This window comes from Benincasa hispida, chromosome 5 (genome assembly GCF_027475165.1).
Source record: "Benincasa hispida cultivar pf3 chromosome 5, pf3_genome.v1.1, whole genome shotgun sequence".
Taxonomy (NCBI): Eukaryota; Viridiplantae; Streptophyta; class Magnoliopsida; order Cucurbitales; family Cucurbitaceae; genus Benincasa; species Benincasa hispida.
Genome location: NC_143482.1, coordinates 1,744,683 through 1,760,102, shown reverse-complemented (window position 1 = coordinate 1,760,102; position 15,420 = coordinate 1,744,683). Strand labels below are relative to the sequence as shown.

Sequence of the window (15,420 nt, the reverse complement as noted above, 5' to 3'; positions counted from 1 at the left end):
TTTGTTTTGTTATTGGCTTTCTTAAATTCAAATTGAAAGTTGTTTTTATTTTGGAATATGGATTTAAAATCAATTGTTTTTTAAAGAGAGAATGACCATATAAAAAAAAATAAAGTACAATTTCTCTTCTTTTTTAGGCTGAAAACTTGTCAAATCAATCATTCGGTAGTGAAATAAAAGAATTTAAATGGCATTTAGTTTGCCACTTCTATGTCCCTAAAAGAAAATGATCAAAAAGTAAAATGTCAAAATACTGTGGTATACAAAGAGACCTTCAAATAATAACAATGGACCAATAATAAAGGCATTAACTATGAACATAAGATGGCTAAAAGTCGTATCTTCTTCCTCCATGGGAACAAGGGATAGGCAAAGGCTAAAGCTATGGATTCTGAGCTCGAAAATAGCCTGAACTCATCATAAGAGGCATCTTGAGACTTGAAGTATGATAGAGTAGATTCAAAAAGGGCCCCCTCGTATTGTGACTATCACCATAAATTGCTCCTCTGATCAGCTCAAAGCCTGAAGGATTTGGCTAAACTACTAAAATGATGTACATTCAAAATTTCTAGGAGGTTGATTTGCCCAACCACAGGCTTTTGGACAAAAAAAAAAAGAAAAAAGAGAGAAAAAAAAATCAGGGCAAATCAAAATCAGGGCTGCAGGTCTCCATACTTAAACTGAGATGTTAGAGATGGGAAAGCTAAACTTTTTCTTCTTGAATTTCAAGATGTAGAGGCAACAGGTTCCATGTCTTCTAGAGCTGACGGGTCGATGAACTCATCATGTCTTTTGTTAGAGTCGTCATCGTCATTCCCAGGCGAAGAAAGTTTAGACTTATTTGATTCTGGACTGAGTCTCTTCTGTTCTGAAGATCATGATGATAAATAACTCATATGATCTATATTGGGAAGTGGGAACATTTGCCAAATTGTAGAGAAGAAGAGATACCTACTTCTATTAGTAATCGCATGGCGAGTCATTGCTAGAAATTCGTCCCAATTAAACTTTCTCAGTTCTTTCTTCTCCTCTTCTGGGAGCTCAAAGTTGGGTTCCCTTCCACACATGAAAGCAGCTCTAGGATAGCAAAAGACATGATCAGTTGATTGTGCTTGTTCTTTTTTCCCTCTTTTTTTTTTTTTTTTTTTTGAAATGCTAAAAATAATGTATTCAAGTATAAATGGAATAATTAATACTCCGCAAGCATATAAACGCATATAATATTGGCCACGTTTGATAACCATTTGATAAACATTCGTTTTTTGGTTGGTTATCTCAAGTACAAAATGCCATTATATATTCTATTCATCAATCAGATGGAAATTTATGTCACTTCAACATTTACCTGTCATACAAATGAGCGGCTTCCTCTTGTGATCCTACGGTTCCCAAGTGTATTTGTTTTTTGTCAACCTTTATAGCAGCCTGCCATTTCATGTTCTTGAAATAAACACCTCTCATTAAGAAAGATTCGTCGGGAAAATGCTTTCTCCGGTGTCTCTTTCTGCGCTTTATGGGCGGGTCTGCAAATACAATAGCATGTAGCTTGAGTCATAATACAGCATTTCTTCATTAGTAAAGACGGGAAATACATGATTACAGTATAAATGTAGATTAAAAGAATAATCTCTCATCTCTGGATATTACGATATGTAAATTGTTATTAAACTTACATTTTATACTATTAACCAGAAAGATGTCACTTAAAAAATCAGTGAAAGAAAACCCCATCATATCTTCCTAGTGGCGCACGCACGATAGAGAGTCACAGTGGGTAATCAGATTTTTGTCTCCTTCAGTTAGTAGAACTACTAAATTAGTCCAACTGGGGTTAGAAATTCTCTGATGGTTATATGGTATTTTGGAAATGGTGGCAACATGGAAAAGGAAAGCTGTGTCATTTACAAAATTACAACTTCACAAATCCATTACTGATCCAAACCTATAAGACTTAGAGAAAGTAGAGATGACAGAATTGTTGAGCTATGCACGTGTGGATAGACCCAATACTTTCTAGATTTCAACTATCGAGTATAACATTCAATGAAGTCATAGAAGACATATATTTATCCACCTACACAGCAAACCAAGCAAAAAATAAAAATAAAAAATAAAATAAAATCCCTAAACATGTGTGTGAAGCTTATTGGCTAATGGCTAGCATAAAGCAAATGCGACCTACCCCACCCTTCCCCACCCAAAGATGAATCAAGAGCATAATCTAACAAAAAATGTCACTTCAAAGGATAGATTTATATCCTATACTATTCTAATATCACATCCATTCATGTAACTCATAAATGTGAAGAGATGATTTGAAACAAACAAACAAACCTGCTGCTATTGGCTCGTCATTTGTCGTATCATTTTGCTCTCTGGATGTATCCAAAACAGATACCCCTGATGATTCAGGCTCTATATTTGCAATTGGATTCTGAAAAAGGTCATATTATGGAGATGAATATCCAGCACAAATGTCTATGTTTGTACTAAAAGACAAACCAGTCTTGCATTGAGAGGAAAAGGGAAAGTAAAGAAAAAGGATAATTAATCTTCTTTTATTTATGGAACATGAGTAGCATTCCCCATAAGAACATTGCAAGACCTCCGGCAAATAAGGTTCTATGTCAAACTAACACCAGTACTGACTGAGATGATGGCCATCCATCAAAAGGCAGGGTTATGTTAAGGGTGCTCAAACATGAAACCATTTTATCGATTAACATTATATAGATTACTGGAAGAAAGAATATTTTGTCATCATATTATCTCATAACATTTCTTACTAAAGCAACTCCTTTTTAACAAACAAAAAAACAAAAAAAAAAAACAAAAAAACAAAAAACAAAAACAAAAACAAAACAAAACCTCTAAGTAGCACCCTGCCAACTTAAAGCAGATTAGATACAAGTTTTGCAAAATCTGAACCTTACATCAATAACTAAATGTCCTAAGTTAATTTGGGGACAAAGGATGACATATATCCTATGCTTTTCTACAAAAATGACATACCAATATAAATAATATGATGCATTTCCGTATAAGTTAGCTGTCATAAAGAATATGGGAATATCGAATAATATTTTCTTAGCATGGGTGTCACATTGTTAGAGAAACTCATGCAACCTTGTACATTTATCTAACATCATAATAGTAATTGCTATTAAAAAAAAAAACATGTCCAATTTTATTTTACAGATAATTTTGCCTCAGATAAGAATTGTAAAGTATGAAAACTGACAGCAACTTAAGCTAAGAAACAAAAAGAAAGGAATAAGGTTTTGAAGTGAGAGCCATGTACTAAGGAGGAACAGTCAAGGTAGCCAGTTCTTTTATTAGCAACATGATGTGATTATGTAGTGATTAAAGAAATTGGAAATCTTGATTTACTGACCTCCTTTATCTTGTTAACTTGATCTGAACAGATGGGATAAACACTAACGAAGTTTGTACAGTGCACATGATCTTCAGCAGTCAAATTTTCAGAAAACTTCAAAACTGGAGCAACAAATGAGCCTTTGCCTACAAGTCCCGCATGGGTAAGTCATATCATTTCAATTCCTCTGAGTCAATTTCATTCAAAATCATGAATCAAATACAAAAACTATATGCATATATATATATTTTTTAAAATCAGTTCTTTCAACACATTAATTAGCTTAAGAGAAAAGTGAGTATAAGCCTTCTCCAATTCAAGAACAATGTCCTTTTCTCAATACCATAGCTTTAAAAAGTAATCTTTACCGGTGCAAAGTCCCAGCAGTTTTCGCCTTCTTAAGCTCACCATAGTTAGCTTCAATCCTGTTATCAGTGGTATTGTTTGGTTCTTTTTCCTGGATTACCTCACATCTAGACCAGACAAACAGACAAACTCAATCAGGTTCCATTAGAAAAAAAACACATCTCCAGAACACTGGCCAATACGTAGCTACATAATGACAAGCAATAAACGGATGGATAAGGCTAAAAGAACAGAACCAGTTCGATCATAATGGTATAAAGAATGCAAGTTTCTAATGATTACTTATTTTCACGTCAAATCATATGTCCGAGGGAACTCAGCCCAAATGCATGAATATAAAGTGAGTTCATATTTTCAAATACAAAATAGAGGAAGAAGAAGAAAACATGATGGTGAAGTCTATTCATCTTTTCTAGCCAATGTCAAGAAACAAAATCGACACTACTGTTTGGAATAACTTTCTCTTCTAAGCACTTGGAAAGTCATTCCAAACAGACACTAAATAATACTAGTGTTTAACTTCATTTTCTCTCAACTGAAGCAATCTGAATAGAGTTCAGATGTGCAACATAAGGTAACTAATACACAATTCAAGCATCATACTGTGAACCAATAATCTAAAAGTAGTGCCAAGAAGCATTAAAGAGCAGTACAAAGCTAACAGTTAGTAGCCAATAGCAACTTGCATTGAGCAAAAACAAACACAAACACGGCAAACCTACACCAACTTAGCTGGCTCCATTTACAAATCTAAGTCGTCAAACCAAGCCGAATACTGCTCAACTAGTTAAAAGTATTAACAAGCTCAAAACAAATGAAATCTCCCAAGTCAACTTGAATGACCAAACCATCTTCTTCTTGATCTTCCATTCATATCTAGAACTCCCATCCTAAACGTTGAACTCAAAATTCAATGTAAAAGGGGGGGAATCAAATTCGGTGGTGGGAATTATCAAAGTCGTTCTTCTTGTTATAAGTCAACCAAAAATCCACAGACCCAATTCATGAAATCGCTAATCTAAACAAACCCAATACTTAAAAAACACCAACTCAAAAACCCAAAAGAGAAAAAACAACAACAAACAACTCATCAGCATTCGATTTCTGCCCGTCAACGCCAAATGCCGATAACCGGAGACCAAGCAAAAACGATCAAACAGAGAGACCGCCGTTCGTACCTGAGGAGAAGGCGGCAGCGGCGGCGGCGGAGGAGGAGACGGCGGAGAAGAACGATTGAAAAAACTAAGAGGGGATTGAAATCATGAAGAGAAAGGGGAAGGTGGTAAATATTTAGAAATTTTAAGAGATTATATGAAAAATCCTTAACTCATGCATCATCATCATTATAATCTCTACCACCTTTACAAAAATCCTGGTTCTGTAAATTTGTTGTGTTTGGAGTGATGAACTTTACCATGGATATAGAGAGAGAAAAAATTGGATGTAGAGAGAGAGGTTGAATGAGAAAAAGGAAGGCGCATCTTCTCTGCACTTCAAAAGAATTTTCAACCATACTGCATATGAATGCTGGAAATTTTCCAACATTTTTACATTTTTTTTCTTGAAATTTCATGTGTGTATAAGAAAGAGCTATAATTGTCAACTTTCCACAAAACAAGAATTATAGTAAATTAATAGCTATCTCGGATAAATTGAAAAATTAGATGTTCAAATTTTTATTCCATGCTTCATAAGTTGTTGAATTTAAAAAGAAAAAGATTCTTAACTTATCTTGTGAAGTTAATATAACTATGAATAAATAAGACATTACTTATCTTCTGAAAGGTCGAATTCTTAAACTCATGTAGAGTTTAAAATATTATTTCTATCTTTGTACTTCCAATCGTGTTTCATTTTAGTCACTGTACTTTCAAAGATCTAATTTTGTAGTCTCTATATTTTTAATAAATTCTAAAATTCTAAACCCTAAAAAAAAAAAAACCAGTCTCTATGACAATCTACATTTTAAATTTTGAAAATATATTTATATAGTTTTTTTCCGTTATTGTTTAACCATTTTTTTAAAAAAAATAACATTAATGGACTATATTTAAGATTTATTGAAAGAACAATAATTGAATTTAAGATTCATTGAAATTATATAAACTAAAATTGAACGATCGAAAGTATAGAGACTAAAATGGTTCAAAATTCAAAGTACGGAACTAAATTGGCCTTTTAAGCTAAATTAGCTTATATCAAATTACTCTAAACTTTTGGAGTAGGTTTCAAATGTGTCCCTAGACTTTAAAAAGTCTACTTTTATCTTTGAACTTTCAACTTGTTAAAAAAAAAAAAAAAAAAAAAAAAAAAAAAACCTTTGAACTTTGAAATTGTTAATTAGAAAAAAATATATTTTATGTTAAAATAAATTATAGAAGTTGATATGATATCTTATGTATGAGAATTAGTAACATACTATTTACAATATATGTGAATATTATCCTAATTTAATTATAATCGACATTTACTAAAAAAAAAATGATATCGATATGTTATCTTTCTATTGAGGGTGGAGATTTAAATCTTCCTACCTTGACTTTTTATATAAAAATAGTAATAATAATAATATCGTTGTTACTATTTATTTCATCTTAAAAGAGATGGTTGTACAAATTTCGCCAAAAATATTTAGTATAATTTAGCCAACTAAAGAAATACTAAGCGAATAATTTAGACTTTACCATGTGCAAATTATATATTTGGGATAGGCATGTCTGTATAACTTTAATATCTAGGGAGAAAAAGACAAGCTTTTATAATTATGTGTGAAATTCATAATACATAATTTGCACAAATGTTTTTGTCCTTACAAGTTTAACGGTTTGATCATTGTAATTGACATAAAGCCCTATTAAAAAATACTTAATGTCGATCAATTAAAAGATACGAAAGTGTAGGTAATACCAGTTGTTTGATTTAATTGTACCCATAACTTTATTATATTATTCAACCTACTCGTAAAAAGTCGATTTTTACAAGACAATAGGTACAACCATGATAGCTTTAGCAAGGAATAATTTGATTTTGAGTTATAATCAGATAATTTGATTTTGAGTTATAATCAGATAATTTGATTTTGACTTATAATCAGACTCAATCATTGTAGTACTTTCAAATCAGTATCACATTATTTACTTTTTTTTCAAGGCAGTTATCAATTCCTTACCCAGAGGTGTACATTAGTCAGTCGATGTTGATTTTAGGAGAAAACCGACCATGAAAATTGGTTGGTAATAAACCTCTGGTCGGTCATTTTTGTTTGTTTCCTCTTTCTTCTTCTTCTTCCCACAATCAGATTAGAGACAGAGAGAACTGGATCTACTTTTCACATAAAAAATACTAGAAAATATTGAGGGAAATTGTGAAAGGGAGAGCGAGAGAAAGGTCATGACGACGGTGGAAATGGGAGAGGAGGTGAGAGATGGAGATCATATTGAGAATGTGAAGAGGAAGTGTATGGTAGGATAAGAAAGGGGAGCAACATATTTTTTTGAAAAAAACACTAATATACATCATGGTTAGTCAGTTGGTCGAGGAGTCGATTTTTTATGGGAGAACTGACCACTGACCAACCATAATCTATCACCAACCGATCAATGTTAATTTGGTCGATCTAAACGATTTTTAGTGCTTTACCTCTATCTTTACCCATTATTCGAATAGTTGTATGTTACGTTCAAGAATGGTGAATTGTTCTTGAAGAAAAATCTATTGATTACCTTACAATTGATTGGACTATAGGTGATCGCACACTCCAAGTTGAACCAGAAAAAATATATATAATAATAATAAAATAATACAAAATAATTAAGACATATACTCTCAATCGCGGTATAATGAATTTGAATCTCTCACTTTATATGTTTTTATTCCATTGTCTAATTAAGTATTTGTTAATAATCCAATCAACTAATTATAATCTTTACCCAAAATGTCCTAAAACATCAGCATAATATATTCAAATATTAAATATGGTATAGATCTTTACCTTTTCCTTAAAAATAATAATCAATATGGTTAAGACCTTATGATATGCCACTATATACGATTTGAAAAGCAAAAACATATTCCAATTATCTTTGAGAAATATATTAATGACATTATTATTTGAAAACAAACGTGTGCTTTCAAAGAAAAGAAAAAGATACAAACGTGTGGAAAGAAAAAATTAATCGGTAATAATTATTGACCCATTCTAAGATAATCTCTGAGTCAAACAACGACGTCTCGAATTTAGGATACATACAAAAAATTATAAATAATACATAAGGAAAATTTGTGATTATAATTATTTGAAAAAATTCCAATTATGTTCCTAATTGTTTAAGTTTATCCATTAAAATTTAAACTAATAATTTTATTAATTTAAAATCTGAATTTTTGTGAATTCAAGTTTATAATTTTATGCACTAACTCTAATAATTCATTTTGTTAATTCAGTATGTGAAAATGTCTATACGTGCTTAATAATTAGAATTTTTTTTAATAAAAATCTAAATAAATTCAGTTATGACAATACAAGAGTTTAATGGATATAATTATAAGTCTGATATGATTTTGTTAGAATAAAATTTGAAGAAGGGTTGAAACTTTAAATGAAATATTATTAATGTAACTCGAAAATGTTGAGGTATAAATAGATATTTTTTCTAATTATTTGGATTGGTTTTACTTGGTCAAGGTGAAGGGTATTTCCGTAAATTGAAGAAAGAATTTATAAGAAAGGACATATTGGGGATTTAAAGAAATGAGGAAGGGTAGTTGTGGAAAGTAAAATAATAGGAGCTGCAGGCACCGACGAATCGGTGATTGGATAGGCGGCCACCCACCTATTGCCTTCGTTCAAATTTGTGAGCTTTGAAAGTAGGTTCGAATCTTGTGTTATATTTTACTACTTAAATTGTCAATTTAATCTTGTTTAAAATGCGGATGTTAACGAAAATATTAATATAAAAAATTTGTAAAAATAAAAGATTCAAAAAATAAATTTAAATTAGTAAATAAATCACCTATTTTTCTACGACATAATAGAAACATTTGATTCACTTTTTATATTAATGTTGAACCCATAAAAACATAGAAATATCGACATGTTAATGAAAATTTCTATGTTTTTGTTGATATAATCTCGTGAAAGTTATAATTCAGTTTTTTATAGTTTATAATTAAAATTTAGTATTTTTTTTATATAAAAAATACTTTCTAAATAGTTTTATGCCATAGACTATAATTGAGGAGTTTATCATGTTTTATTGTACTATAAAGACTAACTTCTGACTTTTCAATACTATGAGGATTAAAATTTAACTTTCTCCTAATTATAGAGATAAAATTTGTAATGTTAACTTATTTTATTTCATTAACATTCATTAAAGTGAATTTAGCTCGATTTGTATATTTCCTTTCAAAAATTTGATTCAAAATATTTTTTAAAAAATGAAAAAAAAAAAAAAGGTACATCGCACCAACTAGACCCAACTAGACAAATTTAAGGAGATAATACAATTTAGAAAACTTTATTTCCAAACAAAAGAATCTTAAAAGAGGATACTAAAACAGCAATGGAATGCAATTAGGGACAGAAATACATTTTAGATTCAAAATACATTTTTTTCCTTTGGAATGTTATTTTACATTTGGGCTTTACATATTAAAATCCAACTTAGATTGGGCAGAGTCCATTGACTAGAAAAATAGGTTACTTGTGAAAAGGTATTTTTTTAATAAATAAATACATAAATATTTATATATCAATTTTTGGTTAGACCCAACGGTACATAACACGTATATACTAAAGATATAAGTGGAAACAATATTATTCACTCACCGACGTGATAGTCAAAATAGCAAATATTATTGTCCCTGTGATCCTAAAATTTGTTTTCGAAAATAAAGAATTAGTAGAAAATAAAAATGATTTTTTTTTTTTTTTTACGATATATGAAAACACATTTAGTTCTAAGTTAAAATTTTGAAATTTGATTCAAAATTCAAATTTTGTGTTTGGTTGTGAATTTAAAAATGCGAGAGAAGATTAATTGTTTCTGATAAAATTCATTATTCTAGATAATTAAAATTAACAATTTAGTTGTTTTTGTTATTATGATGATTTTTATTGTTAATAATGGAAATAAAAATAGTGCAGAGAGTACATGATGGAGTAAATTTTTTTTTTTTTTTTCGAAAATACAAGTGATAAAATGTGTAAGAGAATAAAAAAATATTTATGATAAAATAATATAAATAATTTCCATAAGGTAAAAAAAAAAAAAAAGCTTCACCAAGAAGGAAGATCATACTACAAATTAGTAGGATTAATGTTGATAACATGTTGCACAATTTAAATTAGTGGTATATTTATTCATATATTTAATTGTAAAAAAAAATATATTCACTATAAATTGATAAGAGTTACAATTTGTAGATAGAAGCAGGCTTCTCGACTCTAAAGAAAAATATATAATATTCAATCTCTAATTTGTATAGTTTGATATAAATGTGTTAAGTGTATTTTGTATTCATAATTTTTTAAAACAAAGAAAATGACAATTTATTGTTTTTTAAAATCGTTTTTGAAAATAAGTATATCAAATACGTTTTTAATTGTTTTCCTTGTATTTTTTTGTTTTTGAAAACACACAAATGAAAATGAATCACGAATCAAGCGGGGCTACAATTTTTTAGGCATTTTTCCTTTTCTCTTTATATTTTTAATTATATAACACAATTTTCCTAAATTATATCCATTTTGTCTTTACTAAGTTTAATTTTGTTTCAAAGTAATAGACTTTGGTCGAGGTTTGATCATCAATCTATCGATGTCAATATTGGACCTAAATCAATGACGATTTATTGATAGCCAATTTTTGGTGGTCGATTTTGGAGACGTTGGTTATCACAATCAACTGACCACAATAACATAATCGATCAATTTTGATAGAAACCAATGTAAAGAGAGAACTCTAACGAATCATGGATAATAAACAGAATAAGTGAAATAAAAGCGAAAGAAGAATAAGAGAGATGGAAGAAGGAATAAATGGATGAGAAAGAGAGGATTTGAGGAGATGAAAGAATATGGTTTATGAAAGGTAAAAAAAAATAATATAAGGGGGCGTATGCCCTACCAACTTCATAAATTTGTATTAAATAACTCAACTTCAATAATAATCACCATTGAAATTTACACGTCCATCAATTTTTTCAACTTTTTCTGTTTTACACATTTATCGAAAAGATTCATTCTAAACACAAATTTCCTAAAGCCAACATAATAACTTGTTTCCTAAAATATATTAATAAAAAGCTCTACATTTCCCCAACCCATAAGCATTAGCAAAGCTAAAAGAAAGTTTGAATTGATAGTTAAATATGGTTTTCCAATCTTAGTTATTTTAACTAATCTAAATGTGTTTTTTAATGAAGGAAAAATAAGAGATTTCATAGTTTTAAACAAATAAATTGACTCGAGAAAAGTTTCAATTTCCATCTCTAGAGTTTTAAAAGTTTCGTTTTATTTCATGTGTTGGGTTTAGCTTTAAGTTGTTCCCATGATTTGAATTTAATTGAAACTGAATCTCCATCATTTTAAAAATTACAATTTAATACCTATGATTTAGGGCATGTCTAGAATGATTTAAGAAAAAATGTTTTTCGAAAAATACATTTTCATTTAAACCCTTTTAATAAAACCTACTTACACGTGTGTTTGGCAACTATTTTTCAAAATGTTTTTATGTAAAAGTTTGTTTGATTTATTATAAACTAAAAGTATTTTTTATTAATTTCAAATTACCATAAAAAAATTTACGATGGAGATGATGGCCGGAGTTAACCGGCATAGTCTGATGTGGCCGATAGTGGTCAAAAGTTGGCCGACAACAGTCAATGGAGATTGTGGTTGGAGATTGGCTGACGACAGTTGGTGGTGGTCGGAGTTTTTCATACAAATTAGAGAGAGACTAACCATTAAACACTCAAAACTCATTTTTCTAAAAATTGGTTTCTTTATCCTAAACCAACTTAGTGTATTTGGAATACATTTTCAAGTGTTTAATTTAAAAAATAAGTTATTTCGAAAGATATTAGATTGTTCCCACCCAAAATAGTTTTTCGAGTGTATTTTAATTAGTTTTTATCAAAAGTGTTCGAATAAAAATGAGTTTTTTAATTACATTTTTTTCTCAAATCAATCTAAACAGGCTCTTATTTTATAAACTCATTTTTTAAAAATCTATTTTAGGGGTTGCTAAGTATATGATTTTCTTTTTTAAAAACTTATTTTTTAATTTAATCACTTAAGAGAGATATTCTAAACGCATCCTTAATCATACATTACAAACCATTTCTAACATTATCATAACAGTACTTTTCATGGGACCATATTTCTATTTGCATAACTATTTTTTTGTGTTGTTAAGATTTAGGGTGAAGTAAAAAATAAAAATAAAAATAAAAAAGTGCGTTTTTCTTGGAAAAAAAAAAAAGGGTAAAAGTACACAAAGAGTGACCTATGTGATTGAACCAATGGTATAGACAAAAATGAATATTTTAGATTCATATGAACTAATTGAAATTCTTAAAACTATAAATATCAGGGTCGTTTAATAACTATTTTATTTTTTATTTTTATTTTTGAAAATTAAGTCTATGAATACTATTTTCACATCCAAATTTCTTCATTTGTATCTACTTTTTACTAATTGTTTAAAAAAATCAAGCTGAATTTTGAGAAATAAAAAAAATTCAAAAAGTTGTTTTATTTTTTAAATTTGGCTAAAAATTCAACTATTGTATTTAAGAAATATGCAAATTATTGTAAAAAAATGTAGATGAAATAAGTTTAATTTTCAGAAACAAAAATAAAAAATCAATAGTTACCAAATGGGGTCTAAACTAAAGAACATATATTATGTTCCTAAACTTTTAATTCTATATTTATTTGATCCTTAAATTTCTATATTTTATACTTTTACCCTTAACTAACTAAGGTTTGTATTTTGTTGTTGGTGTCAATGATGTGTTAATTTGAAATAATTATGACGTGGTTTTTCACTATTAGTTTCAATGACGATTTTTTTTAAAGAAAACTAATTTTAACTATACTTAATTTAATTATTTTAAAGTAATTAATAGACGGTCAGCACAAATGACTAAATGACTAAAAGTAGCCTTGAGTTAATACTCAATGATAAAAATGTAAAATATTGAAGCTTATTAATCAGATAAAACTTAATCCTACAACTCAAGAGTAAAAGTGTGACCTTTTGAAACTTATAAACTATTTGGGCGCAAAATGGTTATAATAGTATGTGATTATTATTTATTCTCAAAAAGAAAAAAGGTAAGTAGTTATTACAATATGTGGGGTTATAATAGTATGGTTTATGATACATATTTTTTTGTCTAGATTTAAATACTAGTGTTTTGAATGCATACTATTTTAGTTTTAGTTTAGAAACTCTGCATTTCGAGTGCAAATTAATTTAGTATGTGATCATAAACCATGTGTTTGGGATACAAATTATTTTAATCCAAGCAAGCATGTGTTTGGGATGCAAATTATTTTAATCCGAATTTAGGATTTATGTGTGTGTTAGATTGTTGATTCGTTTAACATGAAGTTATTAAGTATGAGTTTAGGGTTTAGGGTTTAGGGTTGTCTTTTATTTGTTGTTGGTTTTTTTTTTTTTTTTTTTTTTTTTGTATTATATAAGTACTAGTACCTTAAATATCATACTTTGTAAATAGAAATAAAAAGGTTTGCTCCATTTATTTTAGTATTACAAAAAAATATTGTCAACTTAGATACATAATTCCAATAATAATAATAATAATAATAATGACGTGGTGGGTTATCATTCAAAAGAAGTTCTAGTGGAGGAGCTTGAAACTAAAATAAGTTATTACAATATATGAATTGAATTAAAATGTATAAATCGTTGAAAAAGATTCATTGGGAGATTTCTTATCTTATTTTCTAGCTAGTTCAATTTTATGAATGTCTTTTTTCCCATATATACAATCTTCTTGATTTAAATTTTGACGAGACCCATGAAATAAGTTATATATTAGGAAATATTTGGTTTGACTAGAAAATAACGTTTTTCAAAAAATCATTTTCATTTAAACGTTCTTTTCCATAAAAAAAATGTTCAAAATAAAAACACTCATGTGTTTGATTACATTTTTTCAAAAGTTTATACACAAGTTTATTTATTTGCTATACACTCAAAAGTGTTTCTACTAATGTCAAATTACTATAAAAGCATATTATTAAACACTATATTGAATTGGTCACTGAAGTGATCATTGAAGTTGGTTGTCGAAGTTATTCACATAGGTGCAAGGTTGCCATAAGTTATCGTTGGAGGAAGTAATTTTTAGGGTTTAGGGTTATTTTTGACATTTTTTGTATTATATTATACAACTACCAACACCTTAAATATCATATTTTGTAAATAGAAAGAGAAAGATTCATTATATCAATTTTTAAAAATGTATTGGATTTTAAATTACATTATTTTTCATCCATTTTGGTCATTTTGAAGATGTATCAATACTCTTGATACATGCACAAAATACATGAGATTGTACTAAAAATCATATTATTGATTAAGTAAAAAAACTCCATATTTGAAGGTGTACTAAAACAGAAAATTCTCTCAAACAATTCTCTAACTTCATAAAATTACACAAAAACGTAAATCTAAGACTGATAATTGGCAAGTATAGGAGTGATAGTTGCCAAGTATAAGTCATCACCACAATGTCACACAAAAAACATTGTCAATTTAGATACATAATTAAAAAAAAAAAAATGATGATGTGGTAGGGTATCATTCAAAAGAAGTTCAAGACATAGGATTGATCAAATGTGTTTCTGAAGGAAGAGCTTGTAATACTAAAATAAGTTATTGCAATATATGAATTGAGTTAAAATGTATAACTCATTGTAAATGATACATTGGGGAAACATATTGTTTCCTAGCTCTATTTGATGAGTCGTTGGCGAAGTAGTCGTCGGAGTTAGTAATCGGAGGTGGTTGTCGATGGGTGAAACTATTAGAAACATTGGAGGGAGAGAGTTATTTTAACCTCACTGAATTGTAAAATAACACTACTCTAACAAAACAAGAGGTTAAAATAATTCTTACTCCCTACTTTCTTAACCCATTCCAAATTGGAGCTCCAAAACACCTTCCTAAATAAATGAAAATTTACTCAAAACACAATGTCGGAGTTTTTTTTTTTCTAATAAAAAAAATAAGAGCTAGTCTGATGGTATTAAACTTCCTTCGACATGTCAAAATTTTCATCGATATTTTCACATTTTCAAAGGTTCGATATCAACATTGAAATGACTTATAATTTTCATTATATATTGAGAAAAGTAATAAAACATTAAAAAATAATAAAATATCATTAATGTGAATATAATATAAATAATAAATATTTTAATTTGCTTTAAAATTATAAATTATTCATTTACTAAGTTAAAATTGAAAAAGATACAAAAATATTTTAAACATTTGATCATATTTCTATTCAAGTGAAAACCTATTAAATTAACGATTTTGATCACAAAATTGATAAATTTATAAGGGCATTTTTTATTATTACTTTTTTTCCCTTCCAAGTTACGGCGGCCTGTGGCTGTCAGTCTGTGTTTGAAT

At 28.6% G+C, this 15,420-nt stretch overlaps 1 protein-coding gene across 7 annotated transcripts; it reads right to left on the bottom strand.

Moving 5' to 3' along the window:
* Positions 1-213: 213 nt before the first annotated feature.
* Positions 214-5,358, bottom strand: LOC120077544 (ethylene-responsive transcription factor-like protein At4g13040). 7 transcript variants are annotated; one of them, XM_090313803.1, is made up of 7 exons: positions 5,157-5,358; positions 3,745-3,849; positions 3,395-3,522; positions 2,335-2,434; positions 1,346-1,523; positions 952-1,077; positions 214-868 (listed from the first exon to the last, which is right to left on the bottom strand). In XM_090313803.1, the coding sequence occupies exons 2-7, from the start codon at positions 3,785-3,787 to the stop codon at positions 838-840; spliced, it is 606 nt and encodes a 201-aa protein (XP_090169929.1). In that variant the 5' UTR covers positions 3,788-3,849; positions 5,157-5,358; the 3' UTR covers positions 214-837. The 7 variants fall into 7 exon arrangements, with proteins under 7 accessions (XP_090169929.1, XP_038887390.1, XP_038887391.1 ...); XM_039031462.2 differs by having other exon boundaries at positions 956-1,077; positions 4,921-5,351; XM_039031463.2 differs by having other exon boundaries at positions 956-1,077; positions 5,157-5,293.
* Between the last annotated feature and the right edge of the window lie 10,062 nt (positions 5,359-15,420).

What these genes read in the sequence shown, in the direction of transcription:
- LOC120077544 (XM_039031462.2), bottom strand. Translation starts at nt 3,787, where the DNA reads ATGGTGAGCTTAAGAAGGCGAAAACTGCTGGGACTTTGCACCG. An exon ending in TGACGAGCCAATAGCAGCAG is followed by an intron (nt 1,524 to 2,334) that starts GTTTGTTTGTTT and finishes TTGTATTTGCAG; the next exon opens with ACCCGCCCATAAAGCGCAGA. An exon ending in GCCGCTCATTTGTATGACAG is followed by an intron (nt 1,078 to 1,345) that starts GTAAATGTTGAA and finishes TTGCTATCCTAG; the next exon opens with AGCTGCTTTCATGTGTGGAA.